This window comes from Netta rufina (assembly GCF_964035555.1).
Source record: "Netta rufina genome assembly, chromosome: 5".
Classification (NCBI taxonomy): domain Eukaryota; kingdom Metazoa; phylum Chordata; class Aves; order Anseriformes; family Anatidae; genus Netta; species Netta rufina.
In genome coordinates, this window is record NC_140128.1 from 10,376,225 (window position 1) to 10,393,453 (window position 17,229).

At 42.3% G+C, this 17,229-nt stretch overlaps 1 protein-coding gene across 8 annotated transcripts in view; it reads right to left on the reverse strand.

Annotated features, from left to right (window-relative positions):
• ANO5 (anoctamin 5) overlaps positions 1 to 9,819 on the reverse strand; it is a 54,191-nt gene extending 44,372 nt beyond the window's left edge. For all 8 annotated transcript variants that reach the window (XM_084288139.1, XM_084288138.1, XM_084288135.1 and 5 more), the window contains exon 1: positions 9,625 to 9,819. In XM_084288139.1, coding sequence (XP_084144265.1) covers positions 9,625 to 9,685 — 61 coding nt within the window. In that variant the 5' untranslated portion in view covers positions 9,686 to 9,819. The remainder of the gene's footprint in view (positions 1 to 9,624) is intronic.
• Between the last annotated feature and the right edge of the window lie 7,410 nt (positions 9,820 to 17,229).

The following is a 17,229-nucleotide window of genomic DNA, read 5'->3' on the forward strand; positions in this document are numbered from 1 at the left end:
TGAGAGGGCTTGAACTGACTCTGCAGCCTACAACAGCTTTGGCAGTTGTATTTTCTGGATTATGATTTCTGTAGCTGTGAAAATTGAACCATGGGAACAAGCACGATTATGAGCTTTCCTGGGAAATGCTCTTCTAGTAGCATAGCTAATAAAGGTGTGAGAAGAAATCCTCTTGGTAGCTCTAATCCAGGGGAATAAAACTGAATTAATGCAGGTGCAGCACACAAGAAGGCAGAAAGAGAATGCAAAATATAAGCCAAGAAATACAACATACTTAAATGTTTGCTCCTTGAACAACATATAAGCAGGTTCCTAGACAGCAGTACAAGAAAATGCATGTCCATGTCATGTAGGAAGGTGTAAGGGAGCCGCAACCCAGAACTGCAACAAGCACTACGAACGCAGATGCCAGGCTAGCGCCTAGCCAAGAGGATAAGTAAAAACCAACTTGTAAATCCCACTGCAAAAAAAAAAATTAAAATGGCCTGTGCATGACATCAGCGACTCAAACTGAAGTCTGATTTCCAAGAGGTTCTTGGAATTTTAAAAACAAAAAAAAGCAACAGAGGGCACAAACAAAAGGAAGGAAGGCGGGATGCTGGCTAGTACAATACCTTCTGACTGCAACAGCTTGAACTTGGTGAGAACCGCAATGTCATCTTTAAAAGGAAAAAACACTTCAGTAAGAACCAAAAGCCTTTTTAAGAACAATCCACTTCTAACATGAATCCATTTAATATATCTCCTCCACCCTTTACAGTAAGGGCCCAATAACCAACCAAGCAGTGAAGAAGGCCTGTGACCTAGGCAGAAAGCACACAGCAGGCTCCTCTTGAAACCTCTGCATCTGCCCTTTTGTCCAGGCCCTTCATTGGGCAACACAAGCAAGGATGTCAATTCCCCATATCGTCAGCAGGGAGGGCATTAATAGCTTCCCCTAGCCAAGAAAAGGCCTTTAAAACACAATCAAAAAATTGCATCCTCCTATCTAAAGGTGAAGTATAAAGATACATACTGATAAAACCCCAATAAAACCAGCATCTTTAAGGGAACTGCCTTGTTCTTCGACACTCCATGCTCTACTTTATGTAAAAAGATCGAAAGCCATCAGCACACCAAGAGGAATGACATCTGCTAAATACACAGCCCTTCAAAATTCATTCGTACGAATTGTGGTCAGGGCCCACATATTTTTTTTTTTTTGTTCAAAATTTATCAGAGAACCACGCGATGATTATCAAGATCTATTAAAATAGTTTCAATGTTCACTCAGACTACTGGCCTTTCATGGGCGTGCACGTCGTATCTGAAGGAAATGCTGCCTTCCCTATGTTATTTTTGGTCTCCAACAGCCCTACAATTCCGTGCACAGCTATTTCTAATTCCTTAAACATATGCATCCTGGGAGTTGGACATGGCTGGAAATGAGTGAGCTTCCTATGCCTGTAATTTCGCAGTATTATTAACATATGCTATCCTGAACTATACCCGACCACAAGGGAATCTACTTATAAACTTTCAGTATGCCACCCTGAACAATTACAGACCACGTCTACGTCAATTACAGACCTGGATAATCAACAGTAATCCAAAACAGTTCACAGAAATCAACATTCTGAACTGGAGACTGAAGAATAGACTGCAGAATCCAACCATGACTGATTTGGCCTGTTAGGATAACTGTAGTCTGCTCCACACACACAGAAAAGTACTTTTACTAATGCAATCTTATTATTTCCACAAGCATGAAAAAATGGCTCGGGGTGTAATGAACGGGTGAGTCATTCTGGAATAGTCCGAGTTTGTCCACAGCGCCTGAATCACTTCCTTTTCTCTACACAGCAAACCCAGCACTTTAGGGAAAATAATTAAAGCCATTTAATTCTGCATTTGAACCTATCGGTTAAACGAAGTAGTTTAATATGATTATTATTTAGGAATCAAAAAGCTGTCCTTCAAAACATGTCTGTTCATTCTATGATGAAGGACAAAAAAGCCTTAATGGTCTGGACATGCTTACGGTTTCTCAAAGGCACCACTGTATCCACAAATTAGGGAAGCAAGCAATCTGTTCGAGTATGACTGCAAGTCTACGATCAGACGAATGGATGAAAGACTGCATGCTCAACTGACCTAACCTTCTGCGAGAGTATGATAGGATGTGGGAAGTTCTCTTTGATTATACTGCTAATATCGATTTTATAAAACTAAAAATTAATGTGACCCCAAGGAAAATAAACAGTTATTTACCCTTCCCAAATAGTGAAAGAAAACTTTATTTCTGGATATCCTGAAGATACCATCTTAATAAAGCCCTGCCATTATTCAATATGTCTGCCTGCCTGATGGGACAAGAGGAATCAATTTAAAAACATGATTACATATTGCTAAATCAATACCTTATTTATGGCACCATGTCCTGTGCTCCCACAAGATCGCCGTGGGATTAGTGCTGTAATGGTCAACTAGGACGTACTCTGACTGATTTCTGCTCTCAGGGAGTCTGATTCAGCAATGAATCACTAACAAAAATGCATACTGAAGAATACTGCTCTGAAATAACATCATCTATTCCACATAAGCTTTATAATGATTATTCTAAGTCTATCTCTCAGAAATTCTATATCTCAGAAAAGCATGGCTTTAAAATAACTTATTAACTAAATTTATGCGTATATTGACCAAATCCACCCTATTGACACGACACAGCCCAGCTGTGCAGTGAAGCAAGACTCGCTGCACCCTGCTCGCCTGGGATCATGCGCTGGAGGGGAATCACGGCACGACCCAACTAGACTCCCCAGCTCGATGACTGCGTTGCCTGGGGGAAATGAGGTCCCACCTAGTCTGCTGGCTCCTGAGCAAGTTAAATAAACACTGTTACTTCACCTGGCATCATCCGAAGATTAACAACTGCAATCCTGAGCCAAAGATTCAATCTCAAGGTTATGCTTCAAGTACTTTATGCCCACTCAAGGCTGCTCCTTCAAATTTAAAACTATTCCTTAACAATGAACACGTTCGATTTTCCATAAACACACGATCATTTACTAGGAACGTATTAAAAGAACTTCATGATCCCCTTTGAAGAAAAAAATGTGTTCAATTATTACCTGCTTCATGGCCATATTAATTTACAACATTTGTTTTATTATTAATGAGTGATTGCACAGAACGGGTATTTATCAACACATCGGTAGTAAAATAAAAAACAGCAGCATTTTAAGCAGATGAATATATGGAAGAAAAATCTATGCTAACAATAACAATTTGGAAAAAATGCAGTCCTTACCTCTAACCTCTAGTACAGTAAATGTGTATTTTAAATCAGAACATCAGGTTTACTCCTAGCTGCCTTCCTTTTATAAAGACCATAAAACCTTCCCTTTTGCTTAGAAGGGACTGGGTTAAAAAACTACAAGTTGTGTAAATCAGTTTTAGCAAAAAACCACAAGCATAGTGTTGTAACACAGAACTTGAATGACACTTTCATGTGGTTAGGGCAATAACCACTACTGTATTGCAAGTACTGTCTGTGTAAGTTCATCAAATGTGCTCTGAGCACCCAAGGTAGCATTTATACCTTTTGGGACCCATCATTTTGCAGAACAGCACATGCCAAGTGATTAATGGGTTCAAATGTAATTGAAAGAGAAAGCCCAGACGAGCGATAGTTGGATAAAGTGAGGTGTTTTTACATTGGGTTGCATTTAGGTGCATAGAAGTGATGGTGAATAGGATGGCAATTAAACCTTAGCAATGCAAGGTAGAAAAATGCCAGCCTGCAGAAGTCCTGGCAACGTGAGAGGGACTACAGCCGTGCCTGTTTGCACTTGGACTATTTATATGTCGAGGGCCATTTTTCATTGACTGCAGAAGCGGACAAACAGCTTGAGCAACTGCTGTGCGCATACATGGAAATGGCAGGTGCGTGCCCCTCTCGCTCCAGAGAAGAGGAAGAGAGGGGAACTGCGCTATTGCTTTTCATCACAGCCCAAGAGTGGCAAGCACTTCAAAAGGTGCTATGTACAGACTTGCTTTCCTACTGTTCCCAGAGGCCCCTTTAAAATCTCACAGCATTATTCATTAATGCACTGCTCCGACTTTCACTGAAATCATTGATTTAATAGAGAAGCAACACGATCTCTGATTTCTTCCAGCATTTGCCATGCACTAGAAGCAGCAGGGGGCTCAACACACTGCTTGCTCTATGGATGGGCATTACGTTCCCATCTTTGCACGAGAAATCTTCTGTAGAGACTGTAAGAGAAAAGCAACACGTCAACAGGGAGCTCAAAATGGGGCAATAGTGGGAAACCAAAGTGGGGATTGGATTCGCAGAAGTGAGGAACATGTATGACTTGTATTTACTCAGTCAGTATTTACTAAGCAAGTAAAAAGCACTCCACGGCAAACCAGGCCTTGCTGTCCGCTGGCAGGATTCCTCAGCTGCTTGTGACCTGGACACCTCATTTCAGTGTCTCATTTCACTGGGCAGCTCCCCCATCCCATTTCCCACCAACCAACAAAATGAGCAGGGCAATAGACCAGGGCTGCCGGCACTTAGCTGGCACTTTCTGATGTAAGCACCAGCTAATGAACAGGACCCAAGTAAGCCAAGACAACTAACTTGCCAGCGGCCTCAAAACCACATCTGTTTGACATTACTTCTCCACATGGTATATTTCTAGCACACTGTAAATTGGGCAAATATAGGCTCTCTGATTTCCTACCTGATAATTAAGAAAAGCCTTTGGAATAACAAACCCCAGGGCCTTTTCTAATACAGGGTTAGTGCAGAAAATTAAAGGTCTGCATCGTGAGCCCTACCCACATGGCTTGCTGGCATTCTGCTGCCTTGCCAAAGGCCTCAGATTTCATATTTACCCTTGGGAGCTGGCTAAGTAAGGTCACGTGGGATTTCCAGTTAGAAAACTGCACTTCACCTTAAGATACTCTCACTTCCCCAAAAAATGCATTTGGAACTTCATTAGCTCTCCTGGTCATCATCCTGTTTGTTTCACCTGGATCTTCTGATACAGTCAGAACCGTCCTCCACAGTTCCCTCCTGATGCAAAGAGTAATCCCAGCTCACCCTCAGATGTATTCAAACTACATATAAATAGATTCCCAATCCTCTACTGGATTACCACAATGCTGAGTTAACTTAGGTACAGAATTAAGCTATTTTCTCAGCCGTTCTGGAGAAATACCCTTAAGCAGATATTTATGTTGCATCCCTCGCCCTGCCCAGATTGGTGAATTCAGAATGGTATTAGGTTACGTTAGCACAGGTAATTACAGATTACCACGCTGCTCAGCACAGCTGCACAGGGCACCCAGTTCTCAGCTCTGATTCCAAATACCTGCCTTATTCCAGGCCTACAGCAGCAACTTGTCTGCTAGCACACCTCTTCTTGGCACGCATCTGGCTAAAGCAAGGAGCACGTGTTAACAGCCATAGGTCCATACAGGAGGTTCATCATTGAAAAATGTCTGTGTCTACAGTATAATCCAAGTAGCCACGTCCCAGACTGGAGTCAACCCCACCCCTCCAAGAAGTATTAGTCCTCAAAAACAACTCCTGACATGTTATTCATCTTTCTGCAGATTGCTAACACCTCAAAACTCTTTACAGAACTGTAATGGCAAGAAGCACCCCTAGCAATATGACACAAAGATCATTCTTCCCCTTGGTGCATTTATACACGTGCACCCGTGGAAAAACTACCCCCAAACATAACTACTGCTAGTACAGAGGTACTGCTAGATAGCAAAGCACAACCCCTGCAATCATATTGCTCTTCAGTTCCACCTCCAGATAACAATAAAACAACACACAGGAAAGTTCACTGCATTACTACCTTGCCACGTAACATGAAAAGGTGCCAAGAGGTGTTGTGTGCCAGATCATGTTTCCAATACTTTTGGAATATGTTTGTATTAGGTGACCTGTACGTCTCCTCCATGTGCATACATGCACAACTCACTAATTAATATACAGACAGTAAGCCAGAACAATTTATTTTGATGATATATCTGCCAACAGCTTTCTGAGCCTAATTTTAAGTGTCCATTTTCAGCAGAACTCTTACATCTTATCTTAGTTTCTTCCTTGAGTCTCAGTAATTATTAATGACTTGTACTTAGCTGTTGAGGTGTTTGCCCAATTTAGGTCAGTTATCTCATTTCTCCGGAGTACAGACTTCTCTCAAGCACAAACAACAAAACCTTGCATTTCAACTAAGCTCTCTGTTCGTACAGGTGCTGGTAATGCCAGGCAGATTACATTTATCTGTACAATAGAAGTTGGAAAAGCAAACTAACTTTGAATTTTGTTTAATAACTTGAAAAGAACTACCTACAAAAACTTTCCAGCATGCAATATCATACTTAGATCATACTTAGGTCATAAAATTTCATGGACCAGCAGCAGAGACTAAGTCTCCAGCTGTAGATGTACTTTCATAATTTTGAATTTTAGTCAAATCTAAAGCCTATTTTTTATTATTAAAAAAAGACAGACACAAAGCAAAATCCTATGCATTGGAAACCTCCTTTTCAATGAGTCCTGCAAAGGTGAAGCAGTGACCCTGCTTTATATAAAGGCTAAAAAGCATTGGCCTGAGATGGCAGAACCAGCTCAGTTTTCTCCTCTAGCTGACAGAGTTCAGCTGTATTCCCCAGCTCTCAGAAAAGCGGCCTGAACATCCCACATAATTGCCAGTGGGTTAGGAAGGCAGGCGAGAGCACTTAATGCTCCCTTTGGAGCTACTCCACTTTGCCAGTCAGAAAAAGTTGACAGAAGTGATTTCACTCTCATACGCAGGGTCATGAACTAAAAGAAAAGTGTTTAGGTCTCATTCACCAGTCCAAGAGAAAATCATTCTAACTTGTTTTTTTTTTGTTTTTCCAGTTGACAATCTCTGGGTAAAATTCCTTTTCAACCCAACTCCTCTACAGTGGTTAAAGTTTTCAGCTTTTAATTAAAAGCAACACAGCAAACTATCTTTTTGCGTGCACTCAGGTATAAGGCAATATTGTGCAAACTATGGGGATCTGTTCCAAAAAGCAAACTTGCCTACCACAAACTGTAGTTTTCTTCTAAAACGAAGTTTACCTTTTGGATATCCAATACATACTTAAACTGTGCCACTGCAGGGACACATCCCAGGCAGGAAAGAAATTCCATTTAGGAGCTACACATTGGTTGGTGGGGCTAATGGAGTATTGCCTCACCTGCCTGTTACATTCTGAATTATGCCCAAATTTCTTGGAGCTTTTATTTCATTATCTGCAAATACATTTTCAAACAGTTTTTTGTATTAATACATCTTCCATTTTAGTCCCGTGGGAGCATGATAACCCATCTTTGTTTCTACAAATGGAGTGGAAATTATTACACACATTTCCTCAGTAATTAAAGACAGATGTAGTTTTGAACATAAGCCTATGTTTTGATTTTAAATTACTAGTATAAATCATAATTTCAATTAAATAAGCAACGTGCTCTTAAACAATAGTAACACTTGATCCCAAATAGCAATGCATTACTAGAAGTCAACACTGTCACAAGCACTTTTTCGAAGTCATGCCATCAGCTTCTCCTGGTGTTTCGGTACCTTTCTCAGAGGGAACACAGGCAAGATGACCAACCACCTCAGCGGGCATTACAATTTAGAGCACATTACAATTTAGAACAGTCAGGTAAATCTTAGAAATATGAGCAATGGCTTCAGTCCATGCCCCTGCTACTGAAGGGAGACATGAATGATCCTTCTGCCTCGCAGAGGACAAGCCTGGTTTGGCCTCCCCACACAGGTTCCATGTTCTTGTAGAACCACACAAGTGAAGGCAGTACAGCTCAAAACACAGCACCGAGCCAAATGCGGTCTTCCAGAACATCTGTGGTCTTGGGGTGTATTCCCCAACACAAATGCAGGAGCATGAGCATCTCATGCAGAAAAAACAATGCTGAACAACAGCATAGACAAGGAAATATTCCTAAGAACAGACTGGTCTTTGATACTTGTATGTGATTGTTCCAAGTTCAATTTGCTTATTTACTTTTTTTGTTTGTTTTTATATATTTAGGTAGGTTCCACACAGCTTCAACAAAAAGCAAAATCACGCACTTGAAAGTAGAAGTTATTACCTCATACTGGTGTAATTCAACAGGAAGCCAGAAAACTTCCTTCAAGGTAGAGGATTTGGCATGTGAACTCCAGACACAGATTGCATGCTCAACTTACTGCTGTTGGTAAGTAGCTTTTCATTCCCCTGACTTGTTTTTCAGCATTCAAGTTTAATGAAATGCTGTAGTAAACCAGAACTAAATGCACATGTGCATTACAGATATTAATGTGTCTTTAAGGAAAAGACACAGCACTTTTTTTTCTTCTGCCTTGTTCCTATTTATGTACACAGACCCTACTGTGTGTGAGTGGACATCAGGCAGCTATGGCTTGAAGCCTCTGTAAGAGACCACTTTCTCCTTCAGAGCACAAAGCGTATGTTTAGATCTTTGAGATGTCCCAGTGGTGATATATACATGTTGTTAGCTTTTGTAGGCCATAACTGAAAGAAGACCTCATTTATTCTAAACCAGATTTTTATTTGCACAACCAATTAACAAACTTGTAGAAGTCTACTCTCTTAGCCCGTATGAAATTCTTTTTTCTGTTTTAGGAAAATGTTTCATTAAAAAGCGAATTAAACTGGGACATGATTCTGGATGCACGGTTATGTGCTACTGTACAGTATAAGCTAATAAGTCATCCTTGTTCCCTGAAACCCCTTACGTTCAGTGTTTATGACTAAACAGAAACTAAAAAAAGCCCCAAAGGATGCTCATGGGAAAAATGAGCACTACAGCATTCAGTTTACATACCAGACTTCCAACATCACTCCCTACACGGTTACCACACATCCTGTAACTCTTTTTCCATCCCAAGCTCTGCCAGCCGAGCAGCCCCCGGTCAGCACCGCAGCCCAGGTCGAGCACTCCTGGGCCGTGACTCTGGCCTTGGTGCAGTGCTGGGATAACAGCTGGCAGGCCGGGAGGCTGCCATACCCCGCCTGCTCCAGCTCTGCAGCCAGACTGCCAGCTCGGGAGCCTTCCTCGAGGAAGGCCAAGTCTGGGCTGGGCTGGCACAGCTGGGGCATCACCGCTGCTGCCACCGCAACTGGGCGAGTTTCACACTTATCCATTGCTGCCAGCTGTCTGAAACAGATCAGTCAAGTATTTTGAAACCTGCGAGCGTACACTGTTGCTTAAGCTGTTTAAAACGGCATTACGTTTTATTTTTTCCTAAAACAAACGCACAAGAAGGAGAGGAGGCAGCTGCCAAGCCCGGCACGGATCCCAAGGCGGTGGTTCCCCCCTGCAGGGGGCCGCACCTCCGCGGCTGCTGCCACAGCACGGCTCCCACCGACTTCTCCTAGGCCAAAGGGTCGCGGGGTTTATTCGGGGCGTGTGGGTTTTCGGGCTGTTCCTGCATTACCGCACCGCCAGCTCCCAGCCCCAGCCGGGGGGCCCCTCAGCGCCCGGCAGCAGCGGAACGGGGCAGGCGGCTGCGTCCCGCCCGGCCCGACCCAGCCCTGCCCAGCCCGGCGGGCACCTACCGTCAGCAGACGGGGCCATCTCGATGAGGGTCTCGCTCGCCTTCCTGCCCAGGCGGTTCATGGCGCCTCGCCTATCCCCGCGCTCCTCCCGGCCCCTGCTCGCCCGCACCCGGCCGCTTGGCCGCCTCCCGGAGCGCAGCGGGGTGGTGGGGAACGGGGTGAGTCAGGGGGCGGGCGGGCGGCCATGCATGCGCACTGCCCGCGGGGCGGGGCGGGGGGGGCGGCCGCCGCCCGGGGAAGCCGGGGCTCCGTGGCGGGGGCTCCCTGACGGGGAACGGGGGGGGTGGTAGCTGAGGGTGTCACCAGCCCAGCGCCCTCCCCTCACGGTTGAAGAGACAGTGACCTGCTGGTTTAGATACAGCGATGGGGCTGTCTTTGTTTCTGGGTCTTTTATCACAACGGATCTTTTATGAGGGAAGTTGAAGGAAGTGCGATAGAGTAGCGTTCACTTCAGGGGATTCTCTTTTTTCCTCCTTGGGGATAGATGGGCTGGCTCTCCTCGTCCTGCCTCTGCGGGATCAGGCTCTAAAGGCTATCCCTGTCGGCTGTCCTGACTGCAGATTCACAGCAATGTTAGTAAAAGCATTGTTTTGGCTAGCTGCCCTTGGGTCTTCAAAGTCGTGGGTGAGAAACTGACAGAAATAAGAACAAAGCCTGAGGAAGGGAAAATGGGGCATGGAAAGTGGCAGACGAAACTCAAGCCTTTCCTTCTGGGTGTTGGATCAAGAGATAAAAGCAACGCCAGCTTGGTCCGGGTCCCTTGGTCTGTCCCAGCCTGCTTTGGCCTCCCTCAGGGGCTCGGAACCAGGCCTCTCCCCACGCCCTCAGAGAAGGCTCCGATGGCGGCTGCTGCGCGCTGCCCTGGGGCTGCTTTCGTTTTTATGTCCCTAACAGCCCCGTCTTCTCCTTCCTTCAGTAGTTTGTCCTCCACTGTTTGTCCAGTACACTGTTTTCGCATAGTTTTTATTAATTTGCACTCCCTCAAGGCAGATCTTGAGGCCTTTTTACCGATTAACCTTTTTGTTTATTTGGCGTGTACTGACAATGTAACAATTGTATGCAACAAACATACCAGGTTTTGTTACTTGAGCAACTAGCGTGCAACATCAGTTTCATGGAGAATTTCTCAATCCTGAAGTTAATCAAGTAAAGCAAGTCCCTCAGTTAAGGTGCTGGGCCTGCACTCCAGTCTACGTCTGGTACTAGGCCTTTATTTTATTGTATGGCGCTACTGCTTCAAGAAGTATATTTTTAGTCAGGGGCAAGACCTAAAAACATATCTGGTTGCTTTCCAAAGTCTGAAACGTTTAGTTGGTTTTTTAATCTCAAGATGCAGGGTACTGGGAACAAAGCCTACAGAAATGGCCTGCTAAGTGAGAAGCATTTAAACAACTTGTAACAGCATACAATTCACTAGGCCAGAATGTTCAGTTTAAAAGCTGTGTTTTCTAAGCCCTTAATTTTATCAGAACTTTAAATATAGGATAAATGCTTTTATGCCTGTAGAAGATGCAATTAGAGTTCCACCATTTAACAAGAGCCAGAAACAGCAACAATTTCAGTGGCCATGGCTAGGTTTTGCCTTCTAATTGTATGCTTTCTCTTCCCAGCTCCACCCAGCATGTGCATGTGAAGCTGACCATATCTAAAGCTATGTAAGTACTCCAGAGATGATTTTGCAGATCTCTGTAATTGGTCGGGTACATGGTTTCTTGAAGCACTGAATTTATGTAAATTACACAGCGGTTTATGTCAGAGACAGGACAGAAATCTGCTCTCCCAGGAGGTACAAAAGGCCTTGTGTCCGTGGCAGGCATACAGGAGGTACATGCAATACATGAAAGCATTTAGCTTTCTTGGATATTCTGAGTTTAAGCAGCCATTGTTTTACTCAGGGGCTTCAGAGTATGCCAAAGTGATCTAGGACCAAACTTCCTACAAAAGGCACAGGCCTTTTTCACTCTTACCTTACATTTTCACTGCCGTTCGTAAGGCAGTGAGTCAGGTTAACCTGTTAAGCTGATCTTTTTTTTTTTTTTTTCCTTGTGGGTTTTCAGTTCTGTGACTCATTGCAAGCAACAGGTACTGCTAACACAGAGACAGAAATGGGGCACCACACAGAACTATTTTATTTTCAGTTTCAGAACTATTTTATTCCTTAAATATCAAAACGACCAGGAATGCCATCGTATTTCTGCTTTTGGTGGTCTGGGGTTCAAACACTGTTTCTAATACTGTGTATATATAAAACAAAAAATAAAAATAGTAGACTTGAGGTGTAGTTAGTGTGTATTGCCAGAAATTGCTAGTAGTGATTACGTCTGGGATGTTCAGCAGCAAAATGTAATCTTTAACTATGTGCACTAAAGGAGAGCAGATAGTCTGTAGCCCTTTTTTTTTTTTTTCTTACCCCTTATAAAGGCTTTTTCAAAAGCATGAAACTGGTTTAGGAGCCATCATATTTTCTAACTTATTTAAGTGCAGAACATTGGGAGGATTGGAGGGCCAGATTTCAAAGATATCCCTGCTTCCATCATTGTCTTAGATAAGTACCCCGTAATCTGTTCAAAAGCACAATTTTCATTCTGAGATCCTAGCTTTTAAAAGTCATGTTAGAGGACTAAATGTTTTGGCACCGAAGCATCTTTGAAACATATGGTCCTAAATCATGTTGAAAATAAAGCTTTTATGTATAGCAGTTAGATGCTTTGAAAAAAAAAAAATGTTCTCTATTATTTACCCACCATGAAGGAATATAATATAAACAATTTTGTTTGTTTGTTTTTACCACTTGGGGATCTATAATGTTAAGATGCCATGTGCTTTCAGGATTCTATATCTGTTAATCATAGAAAGACTGTATATCCCGAGTTGGAAGGGACCCACGAGGATCATCAAGTCCAACTTCTGGTTTCTCACAGGACAACCCCAAAATCAAACCATATGTCTGAGAGCGTTGTCCAAACACTTTTTGAACTCCCAACAGGCTTTCTGCAGTGACTACTTCGCCAGGGAGCCTGTTCCAGTGCCTGACCACCCTCCCAGTGAAGAACTTTTCCTAATATCTAACCTGAACGTCCCCTTTCACAGCTTCATGCCATTCCCTCAGTTCTTACCACTGGTTACCAGAAAGAAGAGATCAGCTCCTGCCCCTCTGCTCTCTTTATGAAGACCAAGCAGGCCTTCCCTTTGCAGAGACCTAGACCTGTAGGCCTAGTCTAGGCTTCCTCTCAGTCTCCTCTTTTCTAGGCTGAACAAACCAACCTGCTCCTCATACATCATACTTTCTAGACCCTTCACCATCTTTGTAGCCCTCCTTTGAACACTCTCCAATAGTTTTATATTCTTTTTATACTGTGGTGCCCAAAAGTGCACACAGTACTCAAGATGAGGCTGCACCAGCAGTGAGCAGAGAAGGACCGTCATTTCCCTCAACCAGCTGGCCATGCTGTGCCTGATGTCCCTCAGGATATAGTCAGCCCTTTTGGCACACTGGTGACTTAGATTCAGCTTGCCATCTACCAGAACCCCCGGATCCCTTTCTGCGGGGCTGCTCTCCAGCTTCTCATCCTCCAGTCTGTACATATATCCACGGCTGCCCCATTCCAGGTACAGAATCTAGTACTTGCTCTTGTCAAACTTCATATTGTTGGTGATTGCCACATATATATCCCTGTCACAGTCTCAGAAGGTGCAGTAACTTTCTGCCACTGAAAATGTGTATTGTGCATACTCCTTCTGTTTAGGAAAGTTTTGTATATATTCAGTTTTAGTAAGTTCCCACATCAGACTGTGAGCATAAGTCTGAAACAGATAAGAGTAAGAAAACCCAAGTTTGAAACAGATACAGTAAGAAAAGGTAAAACATCCTATCTCCTTCCCAGTCTCTTCAGTCTGCAACCCATGGCGGATTGCTTTGCTGTAAGGTTTCAGTTCACACAGAATGCATCCCAGAAACCGATGTTACCACCTCCCTCCACTTCTTCAAGCAATTAAATGTCTTTGAGGCTTTACAAGAGCCAACCAGTTTCTTTCCCTGTCTTTAAATTAGCCCTTTAGAATATAAATAATAGTGTGATTTGGAAAGAAAGTAATCCTCTAGAGACCAGTAGAACTAGATATCAAAGAGGTTTAGAAAGATAAAGTTGAACTCAGATGGAAGTTAGATACTCAAACCCAACATGACAATTCGGTTACCCGGTTACCACTTAGTCTTGTAACTTTCTTGGCTTTTTTTTTTTTTTTTTTTTTTTTTTTTTTTAATGCTGCCAGAAAGGAAGCACGGTATCTCTTTCTCAGGCAATAACATCAGTTAAAGCTTCAACACTTGCCTGGAATGCTGGAGCTCACAGACCAGTTACTGTGACTGAAGGGGATTTTGACCTCTCCTAATGCAGTGCCACACCACCAACCTGTAGGCTGTGTTAGAGATGATGAGGGAAGTACCTCACACCCTTCTTTTACAGTTGCCACAGTAAAGAAAGGAATGTAGTAGCCCCTGATCTCAGAGAAAGCCTGAGGGAGATTTTTGCTGTTTGGAGATTCAGTCTGGGTTCCCTAAACTTTTCCTGCATTTTACTCAGAGGCTGTTTGATATCTGACTCTCCTTGCACCATATGCAGTTCTTCAGGCTAAACACAGCTGTCTGAAAACTCCAGGGTCAGGCACCTAGGAAATACAGCAACGCTTGCCGATGGAACAGGCATTTGAATTTGTATACGAAGACAGCTAATTTTATTTGCATGCTGCCTTGCAACCCTAAAAATCATCAGGAAATGGTAATGATAAGAGGCTGCTATAAACAGTTCCGGTATTAGGTGGCAGAACGTAAGCAGTTCTCAAAGAAAGTTTAACATAGTATGCAAATGTACTTAGTTACTCACTGCATTTTCTCTAACTTCACACTTTTCAGTTAGTCAGCTGTTTGTATTAAGTGGCGCAGGTAAGGATAACACCTATAATACTTAAACAAACAGATATCTCTGCAGACTGCAATCTACTTTTTCCTTGAGCTGATTTACTGCAAACTTACAATAGCAGAGCTAAAATCAACTGCCTGGTTTGTTCTCTACCCTAGGGCAAGGAAACTACATGGGTGTGGTCCCAGCTAAGCCCAGCCACATCTCTGCAGGGTGCTGACTGCTCCGGGAGGAGGAAAGCATGAAACAGGAACAACAGTTCTGTGTCCTTTGCATGAGTAACAGATGTTTTGAAAGAGCTGCAAGAGACCAAGGTAATCTTAACAGAAAGCTGTATTTTGGTGTTTTAACAGAAGCCCGTATCCCATTTCACACACAAGCACATGTAGTTCTGTCATTTTGCAGTTGCATTCCAATAACTGGATTCCCCGGTTTACAGCTGCTATCAAAGCCTTCTTGAAATAACACAAAGAAACCACAAAAAAGACCACAAGGAAAAAATTACATTGTTAGGTACCGGGGAGTAGAGAGAATCCATCTCTTTCATGCTGCTAGAGACTTTATAAGGATACCCTAATATGCAAAAAATCTATTCATTAAGTATGTGTGAGGTGTGATTCTTCGCTCTTGTTGCGTCTCTGAGGATATACTTCCATTGATTTTACTAAACTGCTCCTAAATAGATGAGCGGAGATCAGTATTTCATTCTGATCGGTTGTGCACTGATAGGTGCGTTTGTAGAAAGGATTATTGAATGCAGTAGAGTTGGGATAAGGCTACTTGATCAGTTCTGGCACTTAAATGACAATGTTAATTTAAGGACATTTTAGTAAATTCCTACGTGCTTTCTAGAGAAATCATCCATTTTCTCTCTCGCTATTCTAGATAGTTTCTCAGGGTTTAGTGCCCTCTTGTGGTAATAGTGTTATAGTGTTTTCTCCTGTGAAACTAGGTATGCTGACACCTCGGTTTGTTTTTGTTTCTTTATCCTTTTAGTTTTCTCTGCATCAGTTGATTACCCTTTGGTGATAAATGGATAAAATTAGGTGAAATTATGTATATGTATATATTTTTTTAAACACGGAGGGTTGTGGATGGAGTAAATGAGGAGGCTGATGTATGAAAACCAAAGCATTGAAATGTTGCAGGGAGCTAAGTAGCTCTAGCAAAAATATTGGAAACTTTAGTTCAATTCAGTGTGCATTAATCAGCTTAGACAGTAAAGCAGAACTGAATTATAAAGGTACCATAAAATTAAGAGAGCAAAACATTGCAGTTTTGTATGAGATAAAATGTAGTCTCACACAAAATTTTCAACATACCTTCTAATGACTTGTACATCTCTCGTATGTGCCCACTTTTAACTGTTCTTAGTTACCTATTTTATTGCAAATTTACAGAAATGTATAAAGAGATTATCAGCTACATAAAAAAAAAAAAAAAAAAAAAAAACCTAGGAAAATATAAGTCCTTCTATATGCTTATTAATAAGGCAGGATATTCAAGCACAACTTATTAGCTGTCAGGCTGCTGAGAATAATAGAAATAATGCTACAAGTGATTGTCTAATCCTATGGACAGTATTGAATGAATGTGTTCTTCTCTGCTGTTTACAAAATTCTTTGTGAAGAACATTAGAGGCTCCAGTGTAAGCTTTAAAAAAATGTTTCACTTTTGCTGTTTTAAATTATATTTAAATTCTGCATATTTGGTAGATTTACACCCTAAAAACAACTTGAACAATCTCTTACATCAAAGGATCAAACTACATCTTCTCTTTTCAGCCCATCTCCTTGGATATGCTCCACAGTTTAGTTCTAGTCACTTGGCTGAAGATTTCCACCCTAATAAAATTGTGCAGTGAGCTGCTAGTTCTTGTTTGTTGTAACCTTTCAGTTTTCTTTTGTACTCATTTTCACAGTTTTTCTGTGCAACTATGTGAGATACACAGTAAAATGTTTCCAGCCTTTCCCCAGTCTCTAGCCCTAGTTGATTTCTACACCAGATCCTATCTGAAAAATGTAATACTTATCTCCCCACCCAGGGGAACCCTTGTGCAAAGTTGGCAGAGCTGCCCCAGTTGTCCTGTCCATCCTAGTCACAGCACAGGCTGAGCATGTAGATGAGTTACACGCACTCCATGAACATGATAAGCATCCAGGAGCAGCAGGAGTGGCGCAACACACGGGTACTCCCAGCCACCTCAAACGTAACAGGAAGGATCAGGCAAAAAGAAAAGTGACACAGTGAAGTAGAGAAGATGTATCTAAAAATCATTACTTTGAAGTAGAAATAGTAAGATGAAATCAATATAATTAAAAATTTATGTACACATTCTAAGCAGGAGGTAGCAGAGACTGATGAAAAGTGAAAAAAAAAAAAAGTCAAAGCAATAAATAAGAAAGATATCAAATTGAAACTTTCATTGTCTGGGAAGACAATGTATTTTAAATTTCGGGGGAATGGAGGAAAGCTCTCAAAATGCAAGATGCTACTGTGTTTCCTCTGGCTTCTAATAGGCCTATGAGGGCCAACCATAAAATATTTTAATGCTGTTTAGCTCTGGCTTCAAGTGGGAATACTGAAGTGTAACACAAATAGGCCGGTGCAGAGTTCAGTAATTTCGGTACAGCGAATCTGATATTTGAACACTTTTTCTATAGCTGTCTCTTAGAATGTTAATTCT